The 17,512-nt window shown below is 38.9% G+C and overlaps 1 protein-coding gene across 1 annotated transcript in view; it reads left to right on the top strand.

The window, feature by feature from the left end:
- Positions 1 to 17,512, top strand: part of LAMB4 (laminin subunit beta 4) — a 133,033-nt gene that overhangs the window by 104,221 nt on the left and 11,300 nt on the right. Inside the window, 5 exon segments of the mRNA XM_081535994.1 lie at positions 2,378 to 2,474; positions 7,503 to 7,878; positions 9,819 to 9,979; positions 13,165 to 13,370; positions 14,183 to 14,344. Coding sequence (XP_081392120.1) covers positions 2,378 to 2,474; positions 7,503 to 7,878; positions 9,819 to 9,979; positions 13,165 to 13,370; positions 14,183 to 14,344 — 1,002 coding nt within the window.

The raw sequence follows: 17,512 nt of genomic DNA, 5'->3' as shown, positions 1-17,512 counted from the left end.
TTGTCTGTTGTTTTCCATTTCTTCATTTATTTAATCATTTTTTATATCAGTGAACTCAAGGATATTTGTACTATACTTTGTGTTATAAATCAACACTACCTAATTTTGTTGTTCAAGTTGTTCCAGCTTTGGTCATGGGAAACTTTTTCAGTTGGTTTCTTCAGGCCTTTGACATACCTCAATATTGTTGGTGTTTGTTTTTTTTTTTTTAAGTACCTCCCTACTCTTTGCACTGCAAGATGCTCTAAGCTCCTTTTGTATATTTCCTGCCTCTGCCCTAGAATCAGCCATTTCTTTAAGGAGCACTGGTTCCTTCTATTGGAGAATGATGTTAGAAACCAAGGTCTGGGCACTAGAGGACCATGACGATTTTATATGCTCCTCTCCACTCATCACACCTGCAACCACCAACCACAGAACAAATTGAACAAATCAGCAGATTTCCACACACTGTTTGGCTCCTTAATTCATGAGGAAGTCCTCATGTTCATGACATCAGTGTCTGGTATGCTTCTTAGACTTTTTGGGAAGCATATTTGTAGGAGCACTTGACAATGACCACAGTTCAGTCATGGAAGCTAAGGGAAGCCTACAAAGCTGAAAATCAGATGGTGTTGGTTTAACCAAAGACCTGCTTATGACGAGGGTATTTGGGGTAATCTGGTCCACAGGGGATTCCTTGGGGAAGTTTACTCTTTACAATCAGGAAACACTTTCATTGGAGTATAGAAGAGCCACACGGTCATTGAGATTTCCAGCTGTTTAAACAACTACTGATAAATGTCTCTGTGTCGGCCAGTAGGTGGTCCCTAGTGCATTCTTAGAGAAGCAAATATGCTATGCAATATTTTCATCAACAGTTTTGATGGAGAAATATACGTATCAAATTTGCAGATACTACAAAATTATAAGTTAATATGATCAAGACAGAAAAGAGACAAGATATTTTACAACTGTCTTATTGACTGGAAACAAGAAAATGACATGTCAGTGGAATAAAAGTAAAGTTGTTCAATTGGGTTCTTTAAATCCATTGCATAAATACAGAGAGGGAGTAATAACTTGGCACCAGTTCATGTGAAAAACATCTGGGAGATTTTCATTGTGTGCTGCAAGTGAACCAGTGGTGCGGCTTGGCTGCCAAAGAGGGGATACCCATTCAGGCAGGAGTGGGAGTGCCATGCCCAGCTCCAGGGCAGCCTCTCTTGTCCCATTTGTCCTCTGTACTGGTCAGATGACTCCCAGGAACATTGTTGTCATTTCTGAGTACCACATTTTAAGCACTGTATTGACAAACTAGTGTTTGTGGATACTGGAGAAGAACCATGCTATTTTGTGATGAAGTCTTAGGAGTGATTGATGTAAAATAACGAAGCATATATAAGTTGAGAACGGCCACATCTAGTTGGGAGATGGACTGTACAAAGGAAGAGGGAAGCTATATGTTTAGTGCAATTTCCTTAAGGCTGGGCTTAGAACAATGGGAACAAGTTACAAGGAGCAGATTCTGCATCAACATACGGAAAGCACTGCCCAACAGTCAAAGAGGATGTGGCAATATAACAACCCCTGGGACTACAGGCTCCCGCAGCTCCCTATATTTGAGCAAAAGCCAGTGGTTACTCCAGAGATGGGTAGAAGCTTTAGTAGGTCCAGTCACTTTAAGAATTCAGCTACTTCTGGAGTCATCGTCGTCGTTGGGTAAGCAGATTTGGTCAAGTATAAGTAGGACCACAGCAATAGTGATTTGCTTTGTGTTTTTTCCCGTTAATTTTCTAATCTCCTCAGTGTTCAGAAAATCTGGTCAAGAATCCAGTTGGGAGGATACAGAGAAGTTCAGCCCTCTCTCCAAAATACAGTTAAATAATTGTCACTAAATGATTAAGATTCATTTACCAAAACAAACAAACAAACAAAAAAATGTTTGTGGAGGAAAAACACTAGCCCAATTGGGAAAGACTCCAATTTACATTCCATAATGGAAACATTTGCCAAACTTATTGATGGATGTTAAAACCAGGTCTTTGGTCTCTCTCTCTTAGGGGAGAACTCCCAGAACTGTAGAGATGAAGAATGTGGCCCGTTTCCTATTATGTGTTTTGTTTTCATTTACATCTTTGGCTGTTTCCCAGTTTGAGGCCACCTGTCCCTGAACAGCTGGAAGCAGGCGGTATATTCAAGAGCCCTCAGCCAAAACACATTAACTCTTGATCCTTGGTATTGTCGGGGGTGGTTGCTGGCCATGGGAATCCTCCTCCTGCCTCTGCACAGCTGTATGTCCTAAATCACTGGAGGGAAAAGTTGTTTTGTATTAATTTGCTTTTTTTTTTTTAGATCATAAAGCTTGTCAATTTCTTACCCATGACCATTCTCACAGCTTACAGGCCAGTGTTCGTGTAGATTAGGCTATGATGAGAAATGCTGCTCTGAGTGTGAGGAAAATCATTATGAGGATCCCCTAGGGCGATGCGTTCGTAAGTATTGGTTCTAAAAATGTGAGTACAGTCAACCTGGTCCTACCACAGGCTTGCTGTGAACCAACTGAATTTTAAATTCCTTTATTTGGTAGAAAATTCACCAACTTTAAAAAAAAAATTTCTGTAAGATATTAATAAAATGAATGCTGTATAAACCAATTAGATTTCTCTTTTTTCTTTTCCATTATGTTTTTTCACAAGATATTAAATATAGCTTTCTGGGCTAGATAGTGTGGGCTTCCCAGGTGGTGCTAGTGGTAAAGAACCCACCTGCCAATGCAGGAGACATGGAGAGACTCCAGTTCGATCCGTGGGCAGGGAAAATCCCCTGGAGGAGGGCATGGCAATTCACTCCAGTATTCTTGCCTGGAGAATCTCATGGACAGAGGAGCCTGGCAGGCTATAGTCCATAGGGTCGCACGCAGTCGGACACAACTGAAGTGACTTAGCACACACACACATGTGCTATATAGTAGGATCTTGTTTATCCATCCTATATATAATAGTTTGCGTTTGCTAATCCCAAACTCCCAACCCATCCCCTCCCCCTTGGCAACCACAGTCTGTTCTCTGTGAGTCTATTTCTGTTTTGTAAAATAAATTCGTTTGTGTCATGTTGTAGATTCCACATGTAAGTAACATCATATGGTATTTGTCTTCCTCTTTCTAACTTACTTCACTTAGTATGATAATCTCTAGGTCCATCCACATTGCTGCAAATAGCATTATTCTTTTTATGGCTAGGTAGTGTTCCATTATATATATATGTACCGTGTCTCTTTTATCCATCCATTTAGGTACATTTAGGTTGTTACCATGTCTTGGCAATTGTGAATAGTGCTGCTATGATCATAGAGGTGTATGTATCTTTTTTAATTATAGTTTTGTCCAGCCATATGGCCAGGAGAGGAATTGCTGGACTGTATGGACTCTATTTTTAGTTTTTTGAGTAACCTCCGTATGGTTCTCCATGGTGGCTGTACCAATTTACATTCCCACCAACAGCGTAGGAGGGTTCCCTTTTCTCCACACTTCTCCAGCATTTGTTGTTTATAGATTTTTTTACATATAATTTTATTTATTATTTTTGGCTGTGCTGAGTCTTCCTTGCTGTGCAGGCTTTCTCTAGTTGTGCAGAGTAGGGCTTCTTTCTAGTTGCGGCGTGCCGGCTTCTCACTGCGGTGCTTCTCTTGTTGTGAAGCACAGGCCCTAGGGTGCGAGGGCTTCAGTAGTTGCAATGCTGGCTCAGTAGTTCCAGTTCCTGGGCTCTAGAGTACAGCTCAATAGTTGTGGCTTATTTGCTCTGTGATATGTGGGATCTTCCTGGATCAGGGATTGAACCCATGTCTCCTGCAGTGGTAGGCAGATTCTTTACCACTCAGCCACCAGGGAAGCCCTACACATTTTCATGATGGTCATCTGACCATCACCAATAAGGTGATACCTCATCGTAGTTTTGATTTGCATTTCTCTAATAATTAGCAATGTTGAGCATCTTTTCATGTGCCTGTTGGCCATCTGTATGTCTTCTTTAGAAAAATGTTTGTTTAGGTCTTCTGCCCTTTTTTCAGTTGGGTTGTTTGGTTCTTTTTGTCTTGTTTTGCTTTGTTTTGAGTTGTATGAGCTGCTTGTATATTTTGGAAATTAAGCCCTTGTTGATCATGTCATTTGCAAATATTCTCTCCCAGTCCACAGATTGTCTTTTCATTTTGTTTATGACTTCCTTTGCTGTGCAAAAGCATATAAGTTTGATTAGGTCCCATTTGTTTATTTTCATTTTTATTTCCATTGCCTTGGGAGACTGACCTAAAAAAACATTAGTATGATTTATGTCAGAGAATGTTTTGCCTAAGTTCTCGTCTAGGAATTTTATGGTATCATGCTTTATATTTGAAAATTCACAAACTTTAATCTTAGTTTTGAAAAAAAAAAAGTATTTTTAGCCCTTAAAAATTTTTCCTCTTAGATTAAAACTTTGCACTATATTGAATGTTAGGTTATATTAAAATTCCTCAAAGTTGTTAATATGGAACAGATTTTTGAGGTCATAACTTGTAGCCAATTTTCTGCTATCTGGAAGCATGCTGACAAAAACAGCTAATTTGGATCAAGGTAGAGGCTGGGAAATGGATCATAAGAAGCCAGCAGAGAAGGTGTTTCCTTAACATGGCTTTTATAACTTGGGGTCTATCACAGATTCATTTATTTATTTATTTAAAAATATTCACAGAGCGTCTGCTGGGTACTCAGTAGTGAACAAAGAAGGCAAGGCCTCCAAACTTGAGGAGTGTGTGTTCCTAGTGTCTTTCATTCCATTAGCACTAGTTATAGGATTTAGAGCAGGGCTGTTTATTTCCATTTATTTATTCTTAATAAGAGCCAGTGCTCCTGGCATCTTTAAAAAATGAGATTGTCTTTTTATTTATTTTTTGGCTGCACCTCACAGTATGTGGGATCTCAGTTCCTGGACAAGAGATCGAACCCATGTCCCCACAGTGGAAAAGTGGAGCCTTAACCACTGGACTGCCAGAGAATTCCCAGAGCAAGGCTGTTTCATACTACTTTCTGCAAACATGGAACCATTTTACACCCAAACTATCCAGTGCAGGGACCACTAGTTGTATTGAGCACTTGCATTGTGGCTACTGCAAGTGAGAAAAACAATTGTTTCTTTCATTTAATCCATTTATATTTAAATAGCACATGTGGTTAGTAGCTACCATATTGGACAGTGCAAATGTAGAGTCTGGGTTGGTTCTAGGAGGAGGGATTTTTGAATCTCTCTTTGAGAAGAAGAAGTCAAACCAAAGAAATATCAGATGTGATGAACTTATCACTGCGGTCACTTCTATTCTATGTAGCCACATATGAGAACTCCTTCTTCCTGTCCATTCCTTTACAAATGTGCTTTTGTGGTTAAAAAAAAAAAAGCCTTTGGTGTTTTGCCACATTCAAAGATGCAATTTTCCAAGTGGAATTGCTACTTTAAAAACCGGGAAGGAATGTTGGCTCTTAGAAAATCTTTCTTAGAGAGCCTATATTCCTGTGTCCCTCTAATATTTTAATAATCTTATTTTATAAAAATGCTTTCAGAGAGGAAACTTTGCAAATGGTCAGCTCAGGCTACAGAACCCTCTAGTGCTCCTGGTGAAGAACAGATAATAAGGGGGAGCCTTGGCCTCCAGGTGGTGAAATGCGCAGGGTCCCCCCAGGGGTTCCTGCAGAGGCCTCTGGACCAAAACGAATGGGCCAGACAGACAATGTCTATTGGAGGAGCCTAGTGTGTTAATCACTTTTTATTTGTAATTGGCATTATTCCCACTCAGGCTGCCAAATGGATTTTTAAATCACTTGTTTCTTGCAGTTAAGCCTGTGGCATAGGCTAGTGATTCCCTGACCTTTTAGAAATTGCTTCAGTAGTAATAATAATCACCTCAAATAACTTCAGTAGCTCTCCTCATCCTCCAGCCTTAGCCGTAATCAACAACCTACTTATCTGACGTGCATATAGTATCAGGTTTGGGGAGATTTTTTGTCTATTTTTTGGCTACACTGCATAGCTATGGATCTGCTCCTAGACCAGTGACTGAACCCAAGCCCTCGGCAGTGAAAGCATGCAGTCCTAACCACTGGACCATCAAGGTGTCCTAACCATTGGACCACCACCTCACATGCGAGCTGTTATTTTGTTTGTTTTTCTTTTAACTAAGATGATAAATTTAATGTTCTCCGTTTTTTGAAAAGACTTTGTTTTAGAGCAGGTTTAGGTTCACAGGGAAATTGAGAGGAAGGCAGAGATTTCCCACATGTACTCCCAGACCCTACATATGCATGCCCTCCCTCATTATCAACCTCCCCACAAGAGTGGTACATTTTTTACAATTGATGAACCTATATTGATACATTGTAGTCATCAAAGCTAATAGTTTATATTAGGGTTGACCTGGTATTGGGTTTAGACAGATGTCTAATAGCATGTATCTATCATCATAGTATCATACAGAGTATTTCCACTGCCCTAAAAATCCTCTGTGCTATGCTTTCTATCCATCCTTACGCACCCCTTAACCACTGGCAACTACTGATCTGTTTACTGTCTCTATAGTTTTGCCTTTTCAGAATATCCTATAGCTGGAATCATATTACACTACATAACTTTTTCAAAGTGACTTCTTTCATTTAGTAATAAGCACCTAAGGTTCCTCCATGTTTTTTTATGGCTTAACACTCATTTCTTTATAATGCTGAATAATAATTGTCTGGATGTATCACAGTTTCTTTATCCATTCACCTAGACATCTTGGTTACATCTAAGTTGGCAATTATGCATAAAGTTGCTATAAACATCCATTTGTAGATTTTTATGTGGACGTGTTTTGAATTCGTTTGGGTAAATACCAAAGGGAGATTCCACACACACACTTTTTTAAGAACAGAACAGTCTTTCTAATGTAAGAAAGACAGCACATCCAGGCTCGGTTTTACTAAGAAAAAGTGTTATCATGGGCCTTCTTAGAGAGTCTGCAACATGCCTGAACCACCCTGAAGGAACAGTAGCAGCTGTCCACAAGTGTATCATTAGATCCATACTCTACACCCACATAGGTGAAGAACCCAGATGTGAACTCACACAGTTGCAATAAAAATGACATCTGATAACGCCCATGTAAGAACCAAGACCTGGGACTTCCCTGGCAGTCCAGGGTTAGGGCTCCACACTTGCACTGCAGGGGGCACAGGTTCGATCCCTGGTCAGAGAACTGATCCTGCAAGCCAAGTGGCGTGGCCAGAACAAAGACAAAAAACAGAACAGAAACCCCAAGAGCTGACTTGTCTGGAGTGAAAAGAGGGATGCTGTGTTTTAATGGCTTTGCAAGGATCTCTGAAATTATCCCGCTTTAAATGTTCACCTTAGAAACGGGATTTAGGAAGTTTCTCAGGGAAGAGGAGGGGACTTTATTCTTGAGCTGGTAATGAGCCAAAGGCCAGGTGACTGACATTCTCTGCTCCTTCCATCTTTTTCAGCATGTGACTGCAACAGGGAAGGTTCCCAGAAGCCCGTCTGTGACCAGGACACAGGCAAATGTCGATGCCAGGAGGGCATTAGCGGCCCTCAATGTGATTGCTGTGCCCGGGGTCATGACCAGGAATTCCCCACTTGTCTTCGGTGTCACTTGGGCTTTGCTCAATGGGACCACACTATTTCTTCCCTCTCCACAGTGGTGCAAGGGTTAATTAGGCTGGCTGCTAACATGGAAGATAAAAGAGAGACCCTGCCTGTCTGTGAGGCCGACTTCAAAGGCCTCAAAGAAAACATGTCTGAAATAGAAAGGATTTGGAGACATCCTGTTTTCTCATCTGAGGAATTCTCAAAAGTCAAGGATTATCATGACTCTGTTTGGTAAGATTTGTGCAAAAGTAATAGGTCGCCAAGTTCCTGATTTACCTTAACTCCTGAGAGCTTTAACAGCCTTCAGCTTAGAAATGTACCTTTGTTAACATTAGGAGAATGATCATTGTTCAGTTAGTAACCAGGCTGGGGATCATATCTGTCTGTCTCTTTCCTACCGAGTTAGGATTGCATATGATTTTTCAAGATGTCATTGATTATAACAAAATGGCAACCACAAGGTTAATTGGGAAGCCCAAACTCAGCAGAGCTGAAGGACACAAAATTGGAAGTAGGAAGGTTTCTAATACACAATTTTTTTTTCATCCATGTACTCACGGAAATTTGCTTAATGTTCCCAAATTCCTCAGTTGTTTACATGCCCATACATTACTGTGAAGTTGTATAATGAGTACAATAATTCTTTCAAAATGTAATGTCATTTTTATCATCATTTTTTCATTCATCAAACAGTTCTAGAGATGATGTTGATTGCTGTGGGCCAGGAGTCAGCAAGACATAGTTCACAAGCAACATCCAACCTATCACATTTTTTGTAAATAAAGTTTTATTGGAACACAGCCATACCCATCATTTACATCCTCTGTGGCTGCTGTCCCTTTGCAATGACAAAGTTGAGCAGTTGTGACAGGGATGCTATGGCCCCCAAGGCCTGAAATATTTACTCTCTTGTCCTTTACAGAAAAAGTTTGCTGACCTGATCCGGGCAAATGAGGATGAGTTGGGTATAGTTTCTACCCATCTAGGAGCAACAGTCTACGAAGAAACCAAGATTATGGTTCTATAAAAAATATTCCTCCTCCCAAGAAAAGCTCATGGATCAAAGAATAGTTGAAGCTACAAAGTTTCATGTTATATAAAACACAAGTATAAATATAAGGCCATTCATTTTGTCAATTTTGTCACCAGACAAAAATTCCAGAAGTATATAGTAATTGCTTAAAAGTTACACAGGGAGGATGATGCAACTCACCTGGTTAGTTCAGAGGAAGGGCCACTGGCATCATAAACACAGCTCTAGGGCCCAGGGTGGTAACATGTTCAGGTCAAGCTGGCAGGTGAGAACAAGCACTTCTATACCCTAGTAAAGACTGTGGGTTCCCAGAGCTCCTCACTTTTTAAGTGATGTCAGATATCCAGATTTCTATGGAAATGTCCCCACTTTAAAATATAGGCAGCTAATTCAATAGCACATTTTAAAAGCACTGTATAGGCCAGAGAAACATGTCTGAGAATGAGCTTGTCCCATGGACCACTAGTTTGTGGTTGTCAGACCTAGCAGATAAAATGGAACTGAGAAAGCAGAAGGAGCCAGTCCACAGTGGATGGTCCCAACAAAGAGACTGCAAGAGCCCAGAGCAGAACCAGAGAGAAGAAAGCAAAAGGAACAGGAGTCCCAGTGCCAGGTCTGAAATGGTAAGGGATGCCTGCCCCTTCCTGGTCCACCTGCTGAACTCCTATTCCTCTGTAACAACCACCCAAACACCACCCCCTCTATGAAGCCTTTCCTGATGACCTCAGAGAAAGGATGTGTTTCCTTCTCCAACTTTCCATGTCTTTGTAGCTCATTTGCCACTACCTCGCTGAGGACCTCCTGTGGGCAAAGCTGTTTTCTCTATGATTGTATTCTCCAGGCCTGGTTTAGTTAAATAATAAATGTTTGCTGGGTAAATTGCAAATCAAAATGGCAGTGGGGGAAGGACAGAGCACTCAGGATGTCCATAAGCATAGATTCAGAAGTCAGACTACTGCAGTTGAAATCCATCCGAACTATGAGGATACTTAATAATGAGGGCAATTTCTTTGTATGTGTGTGTGTGTTTGCATTTTGCACCAATCTGTCAAATTTAATACAAGCTTTGCTGCGTTTTGCACCAATCTGTCAAATTTAATACAAGCTTTGCTACATTTACTCTCATTTTCCCCTATAGGAAACAAATCATGCAACTAAGTGAGCAGCTGAAAACAGTGGATGAATTTGAAGACCTGAAAGAAACAATAGTCAGAATGAGGAATGAAACAAACCTCTTATTTGAAGATCTTCAGGAAGGAAATGATTTGCACTCCAGTGCCTGGAATGCAAGCCTCATGGGTAAGAGAGAAAATGTACCTTAACTGTCTGTTTCTGGACAGAAGTTGATACAATCCATAGTGCATTCCATTAGTGAATCACCCTGTGCTTATTGCCACAGCGCCCAAGCACTTTAAAACATGAAAACATACCCATTAAAGGTATTATTTGTGCACGAATATTTCAACTGCTTAAAACATTGCAGAGACTGGATAGCATTTGCGCAAAAAAAAAAATGCTAACAATTATGCAATACTAAACATATACTAAAACCCAAATTATTCAGATGCCAAGCCACACAAGGATCTTGTGCAATCATCAGCTTGGAAATTCTAATGTGGCCATAAGAAAATAAGAGAGATATGTTTTGATACCTTCCTAAGTATAAGCCACTCAGTTTCCAGCAATCATAACACAAAAGAATATGAATCAAAAAGAACTTACACATTTCTTGTAAGAACTTTGTAGGAATTTGGAGACATGTAACACACTAGAAGGTTGCAGTACATATTGCATAGTTTTTAAAAATGAATGGGAGCCTTGCCAAAGCCAAGATCAACTTGGAGGAGAAATGGAACTCTGAAGCAAAACTTGAATTAAGTCATATCCTCTTTTCCCATGAGATCCTTGTTATGTTTGGAAATGGACAGACATCTTGTAACTACCAGGAGAGGCGGCACTGATCTTATTCACACTGAACCCATCTAGTTGAGAGATGAAACCTGTCTCAAGGCAAAAGCATTGTCTATTTTTCCTTATCCTATGTCTGTTTGTCATCTGATCTTGAGCTAAAAGAGAAAAAAAAATAGATGGCAATTATGATGCTAAAGGAAGGCCTGAATTTAATGAAATCACTATTGATGATGCCTAATAAACGCTATATAAAGTGTAAGGAATTTGCTCTGGCTCCTAATCTGGAAGAAGGTGCCCAGTGAAAGAATTGAAAATCCATTAGCAGTCACCCAAGCCAAGTAGAAGAAAGCAAAACTGATCCATGCTGATCCTCTCAAACTTGCATTCCAACAGCAGTTACTGGGCTTTTTCTCAATGCCTGACACTGTACTGGGCATCAGAGACAGGCAGTAAATTCAGCCAGTCCTCACCCTGAAGTCGTCCCAATCTCATGTGGGAAAGCCAGGAGTATAAACAACCCCAAACAATGAAAAGACTCTGTTAGAGCATCTTCAAACTGCTTCAGGAACAAAGTAGAGAGAATGGTATTATTCCTGGGTATATTAGAAAAGGCTGCATAGAATATAAATTTGCCAGATCAATCAAGGAAGAAAATCATCACAAGCAATAGAAAGATGATTTTTGTTTGTTTAGGGAACTGGTTTATGGTAAACGAAAATCATGATATATTAAGAGTTCAGTTCAGTCGCTCAGTTATGTCCAACTCTTTGCGACCCCATGGATTGCAGCAAACCAGGCCTCCCTGTCCATCACCAACTCCCAGAGTTTACTCATACTCACGTCCATTGAGTCGGTGATGCCATCCAAGTATCTTAGTATAAAAACCAGGAACATTTAGAAGATAAAGTGTGGTTGTCATGCCTGGACTCTGGTTATGTATGGAGTAAAGATCAGAATCATGGGCCTTTGGTTCCTAAAATAGTCTAAAGCCCTAATATGCTATCATTTACATTAAAACATCACATTATGCTTTCAGGAATTTGTATTTTTATCAAAATACAGAGAAGTGTTTAAGAACACAGTCTCTAGGGCCAAACTACCTGGCTTCAAATCCTCGCTGCATCTCTTACTATCAGTGAGATCTTACTGTCATCAGAGCCTTGTTTTTCCACTTGTAAAATGGTGGTTGGGCTAATTCTCACAGTGTTTTGTAAAGGATGAAAGGATGAAAATTGATCAGAAGTATAGGTATATAGAAACCACTTAACACTGTTTGGTGGCTCAGACGGTAAAGAATCTGCCTGCAATAAGGAGTCGTGGGTTAGATCCCTGGGTTGGGAAGATCCCCTGGAGAAGGAAATGGCTACCCACTCTTGCCTGGAGAATTCCATGGACAGAGGAGCCTGGCAGGCTACAATCCATGGGGTCACAAAGAGTCTGACACGACTAAGTGACTTTCACTTTAGCACAGAAGCTGTTGTCATCAACTCCAACATCACAGGTCAGCAAACTACAGTCTGCCTGCAGATCCTACCCACAGCCTGTGGTAGGTTTTTTTTTTTCCTTTTAAAAAAAAAATTATTTACTTTTAATTGGAGGATAATTGCTTTACAATACTGTGTTAGTTTCTGCCATACATCAATATGAATCAACTGTAGGTATACATATTTCCCCTCCCAGTCTATTTATAAATAAAGTTTCTTTAGGAGACAATCTCACCTATTTATTTACATGGTTACTGTTACTCTATAGTGGCAGAGTTGAGTAGTTGTGACAGCAAAATGATGGTTGCTGCTGCTAAGTTGCGTCAGTTGTGTCCGACTCTGCGCGACCCCATAGACGGCAGCCCACCAGGCTCTGCTGTCCCTGGGATTCTCCAGGCAAGAACACTGGAGTGGGTTGCCATTTCCTTCTCCAATGCATGAAAGTGAAAAGTGAAAGTGAAGTCTCTCAGTCGTGTCCGACTCTTAGCGACCCCATGGACTGCAGCCTACCAGGCTCCTCCGTCCATGGGATTTTCCAGGCAAGAGTACTGGAGTGGGTGCCGTTGCATATGATGGTAAGTAAGCCTAAAACATTTATACTCTGGCCTTTGTAGAATGAGTTTGTCAACTTCTGTGCTATAGAGTGGGATAAACTTGATTCATCATCTTAGAGTTCATATAGATAGTCAAAATTAATGCCTTACATACGTGGAACATTTCACAGAGTATTTTTATATTATTTCACTTAATCTTCACAAATTATTATCACTAATTCACAGGAAACATAATCTAAGAGACTAATGGATTTGCTCAAGGACATACCCACACAGTAAAGGGAGAAGCCAGCATTCAAATCTATGTCTGCAGACTTAAACCCCAGTGCTCTGTAGGTATTACATCTATGTCTATGACACAACTTCTAACCTTTCCCCACGAAGTGCAAACCCAAGGGAATGGATGTTGAATTTTTGTATTGATCATTGAGACCAAGACAATCTAGTCAAGTTGGAGAATGATTATGTTGATAGCCCATGTATAATTTCAGTCGTTTCCACAAAATTTATCTTACCTCAATTGGTGTTGATGTAGATTTTTCAAAGAACATCAAGAAGTATTATCAGAGTTCTTTATCTACTGAAAAGAAAACTAATGAAACTATATCCATCGTAAACCACTCCAAAAATACCAGGAATGACTTACTTAGCATCTTAGATACACTAACCTCAAAAGAAGACTTGTCGTTGGAGAAATTAAAGCAGATCAAGATACCAAATATTCAAATATTGCAAGAAAAGGTAAATATTCATGACAGTAGAGTAAAAGTATCTGTGGTTTTTACTTGATATGTGTGTGCTTGATCACTCAGTCGTGTCTGACTCTTCGGGACAAGATGGACTGTAGCCAGGCTTCTCTGTCCATGGAATTTTCCAGGCAAGAATACTGTAGTGGGTTGCCATTTTCTTTTCCAGAGGATCTTCCCAACCTAGAAATCGAGCCCACGTCTCTTGTCTTGGCAGATGGATTCTTTACTACTGTACTACCTGGGAAGCCCGACTTGATATATGACTTTTCTACTTCCCTATCTTATGTTTTATTTCATTTTAATTTATATTTTATAAGTATAGGAATGATATATAAATAATATAAATACATTTAATCTAAAAATAATATAATTTTTTTTTATTTCTTAAGTCCAAGTTTGAGAAAAATCAAAGAGTAAAGGTTGTGGCTTGATTTTATTATTTTATACTATTTGCTATTTCCCAAATGGTACAGATTGTGGACATTTACTCCTCCTTCTTCATAAGTGAAAGGTAGTTTTTATTTTTAAAAAGATGAAATTAACATGTAAATGCTCACTATTTTCCAAAGAAACTGCAAGTATGAAAGTGATATTGATTGAAACCAGTGCTAACAACAAATAAGTTATATACTTATTCAGTTAACTAGGAAATATTTAATGGGTCATATCTGGGTATTAAGCATGAACAACTGTTGAAGAAACACACATGAACAGAGCAGTGTCTTGCCTCAGTGAGCCTGGATGATGTTAGAAAAACACTCTACCAACAAGTTACTCTTTAACATAGATCCTTTTTCCTCTCAGGTGTGTGGAGAAGGAGAGGACATGGCCTGTGTGCTCTCATCCTGTGGTGGCCTGAGCTGTTACGGCTCCCCAACCCTCTCAAGGAATGCCCTGCACAAAGCTCAGGAAGCAGAATCTGTGATTCACAATTTGAACAATCAAGTTCACAGGTTGAAGAAACAGGTAAACGATGTCTTCTCGTGCTTTATTTGTATAGCTATAGCAATTTTAAAAAAGCTTGAAATTTTTAAATTTCCATTTATCTTCTAAGTGAAAGAATAGATTCTAGATGTTAGGTGTTCTTTTGCCTGGAAATACAGAATAAAAATAAAGAAATGTTATGAAAGTGTTAGTTGCTCAGTCATGTTCAACTCTTTGTGAACCCGTGGACTGTAGCCCGCTAGGCTCCTCTGTCCATGGGATTCTCCAGACAAGAACACTGGAGTGGGTTGCCATGCCCTTCTCCAGAGGATCTTCCAAACCCAGGGATTGAACCAGGATCCTCCTGCATTGCAGGCAGATTTTTTACCATCTGAGCCACCAGGGAAGCCCTAAAAATATAGACATGACTATAAATGGTGATTTAGAAGTAGATGAAAATATTGACATATTTTCTCATATATATGATGTATACATGTATATGTATGTGTGTATAACATAGTGTGTGTGTGTGTGTGTGTGTGTGTAAAGAAAGAGAAGAGAAAAAGAAAGTATATGTTCATAAGACATACATAGACATTTGATTATGATTCCTTTATAGCAAACACTGCATAGAAATGTGTAAATTCCTAACCTTGGAGGTTTGAAAACTATAGAACTCTCCAAATAAAGAATAATTTTTCATAAATTCAAGAATGTGTTTGAAATTCTACTAGACAAATTTTAATGTTAGAATTTAATGTTAGAAAATGTTTTTAATGGGATTATACCCTTAATTCCTTAAACTCCTTCCTAGGTTGATATGATAAGGTTGTTTTAATATTTAAGTACCTGATAACAGAATCTCAAATAATTTTAAATGATTTTAAAAATCATTTCTAAAACATGAGTAAAATTTTTAGTTACCTAATTTTCTTCAGGCTTTTTGATGAATATATTATATTCATCTTGAAAGGATAAATACAAATTTAGGAGTTTTCTGAGTACATCGTGTTCATCTTGAAAATAAGCTGGTATGCTCTCTAGTTTCCTTTTTTTTTTGGCAGTATACATAGAGCCTTTGAAGAAGAAAAGCTGAAAAAGCTGCATTTTTTTTTTATCAATATAAGATAAATATTATATCAGTCAGCACTCTTGTTTGCAAGAGGCAGAAACCAACTCCTGAACAGAAAGGAAATGTACGTGCCTCAGAATTGAAAGAAGGATGCAGAGCCAGATTTGAAAATGGGGTGAGAACCACAGCTAAGATACACACTCCTGCCCATACACGCTGCAGAGCAGCCATTTGTTCCATGAGCCTCGTCTCCATGGACCTGAGCCCCAGCTGGTCCTATATCCTTGCTCCACAGGCTCCAGAATCCAAGTTCTGGAGCAGGTCTCTGATTATAATCAGGTTGAAGAACATCCCTATACATCCTAAATGTTGACATGTTTTGTTTACATGGTCATCTGTGGCACTAGTGGTAAAGAACCTGCTTGCCAATGCAGGAGACATAAGGGAGGCAGGTTCAATCCCTGGGTCAGGAAGATCTCCTGGAGGAGGGCATGGCAACCACGCCAGTATTCTTACCTGGAGAGTCCCATGGACAGAAGAGCCTGGTACGCTAGAGTCCATAGGATCACAAAGAGTCGGACATGATTGAAGCAACTTAGCATACAAATTTGTACTGCCACCTAGTTTTTTCACTTATATGTTATTCTTCAATGCTTTAACAAATATTCGTTGAGTACCTATTTTGCATGCTGGGCATTTATCTACATGCTGGGAATTCAACAGTGAACAAATACGAATCCTGGTCTTGCATCCCTGTACTTAAATCAACCCTTAATCATTTCATGTAATGTTAAACTGCTATTGTGTCCCTCCTCAAAACCCAGAAATCTCACACCATTTAAATAAGCCCTATGTTAAGCAATTACTTTTAAAAGATAACCCCTGAAGTATATAATAGCAGAATCTTGCTTAATCAACATAGAAATGGAGAACTAGAAAAGGATGAAGGTTGTCATGTTGATAAAATGGTGTGCTATTTTCCTCTTGATTAGAAGGGGAAAGCATGCCAGAAGAGATTACGAGAGAATTCTCAGGAGTCATGACAGAGGATGGATTGCAGAGAGATGTTTTAAGAGTGAAGTAATTTAGCAATCTCGTTCTTTCTGAATATGGCATCAACTAATCTACATTGAGATTTCATCTGTGTAACTTGGTGCTTCCTGACCAGAGTATTTATTTCTGAAATTCTCATCTTACTTCTATGTATTCTTACTCACAAATTTATCCACTTCATTTTCTATTGAAATATAATTGACATAGAACATTTGTATTAGTTTTAGGTGTACAACATAATGATTTGATATATGTATATATAGTGAAATGATTAGGACAATAAATTTAGTTAACATCCATCCATCACCACATGTAGTTACATTTTGTTTCCTGTGATAAGAACTTTTAAAATCTCTCTTAGCAACTGGTATCCATTTTAAAGTTTAAAAAGTTCTAGAGAATTAAGGAACAACTCCAAAAAATTAAGGTACATATTTTTTCATCATGTAAATATTTCTGTTTTGTTTCATCATTTGCCAGTGACTAACATTAAATCCTTTTCCACAGAATCTGTATGGCTCAAATTAAGCTGGCTTTTTTATGGGGAAATAAAGGGAGATTTTTTTCCCTGTGTTTGATCCTAATTAGCCCTGCTTCTGTCACAATTAATTTATTCAGTGCAGCTCAACTTGTGGGTGATATTGTTCTATTGCTCTCCATTTTTTTCTCTTTCTCTCATTTGTTGGAATCCTAAGAAAAAGTCCATGACCTTTTCCAAATCATACAGTCAAGAATTTGCACTTCTAAGTTGTAAGCGTTTTAGTCCTTATCATTTCTCCACCAAGTATACACAGTATTTGTAATTTATTTTTGTAGCCTGCTCTGAGTTCAAACTCATTTATTAAAAGACAGAATGCTTCCTTTATACGCTCAAAGAGAGTACATTACTTGAATTTGAAGAATGTTTAAAAGAGTAAAGATTTTAACTTATGTTAAACTTATTAAAGTTAATATTTTAACTTATATTAAAGAAAATGTTCTCAGCTTCCTAAACATGATGATCACTCTAATTCTGTAAAATTTCCTGATACCCTAAAATACTAACATCTCCTAAAAATAAAATTTGTATTTTCAATTTATATCAG

The sequence above is a fragment of the Giraffa tippelskirchi genome, chromosome 10, assembly GCF_054371585.1.
Source record: "Giraffa tippelskirchi isolate mGirTip1 chromosome 10, T2T-mGirTip1v1.2.pri, whole genome shotgun sequence".
Classification (NCBI taxonomy): Eukaryota; Metazoa; Chordata; class Mammalia; order Artiodactyla; family Giraffidae; genus Giraffa; species Giraffa tippelskirchi.
The sequence above is the reverse complement of the archived record's forward strand: the minus strand, read 5'-3'. Positions and strand labels throughout refer to the sequence as shown.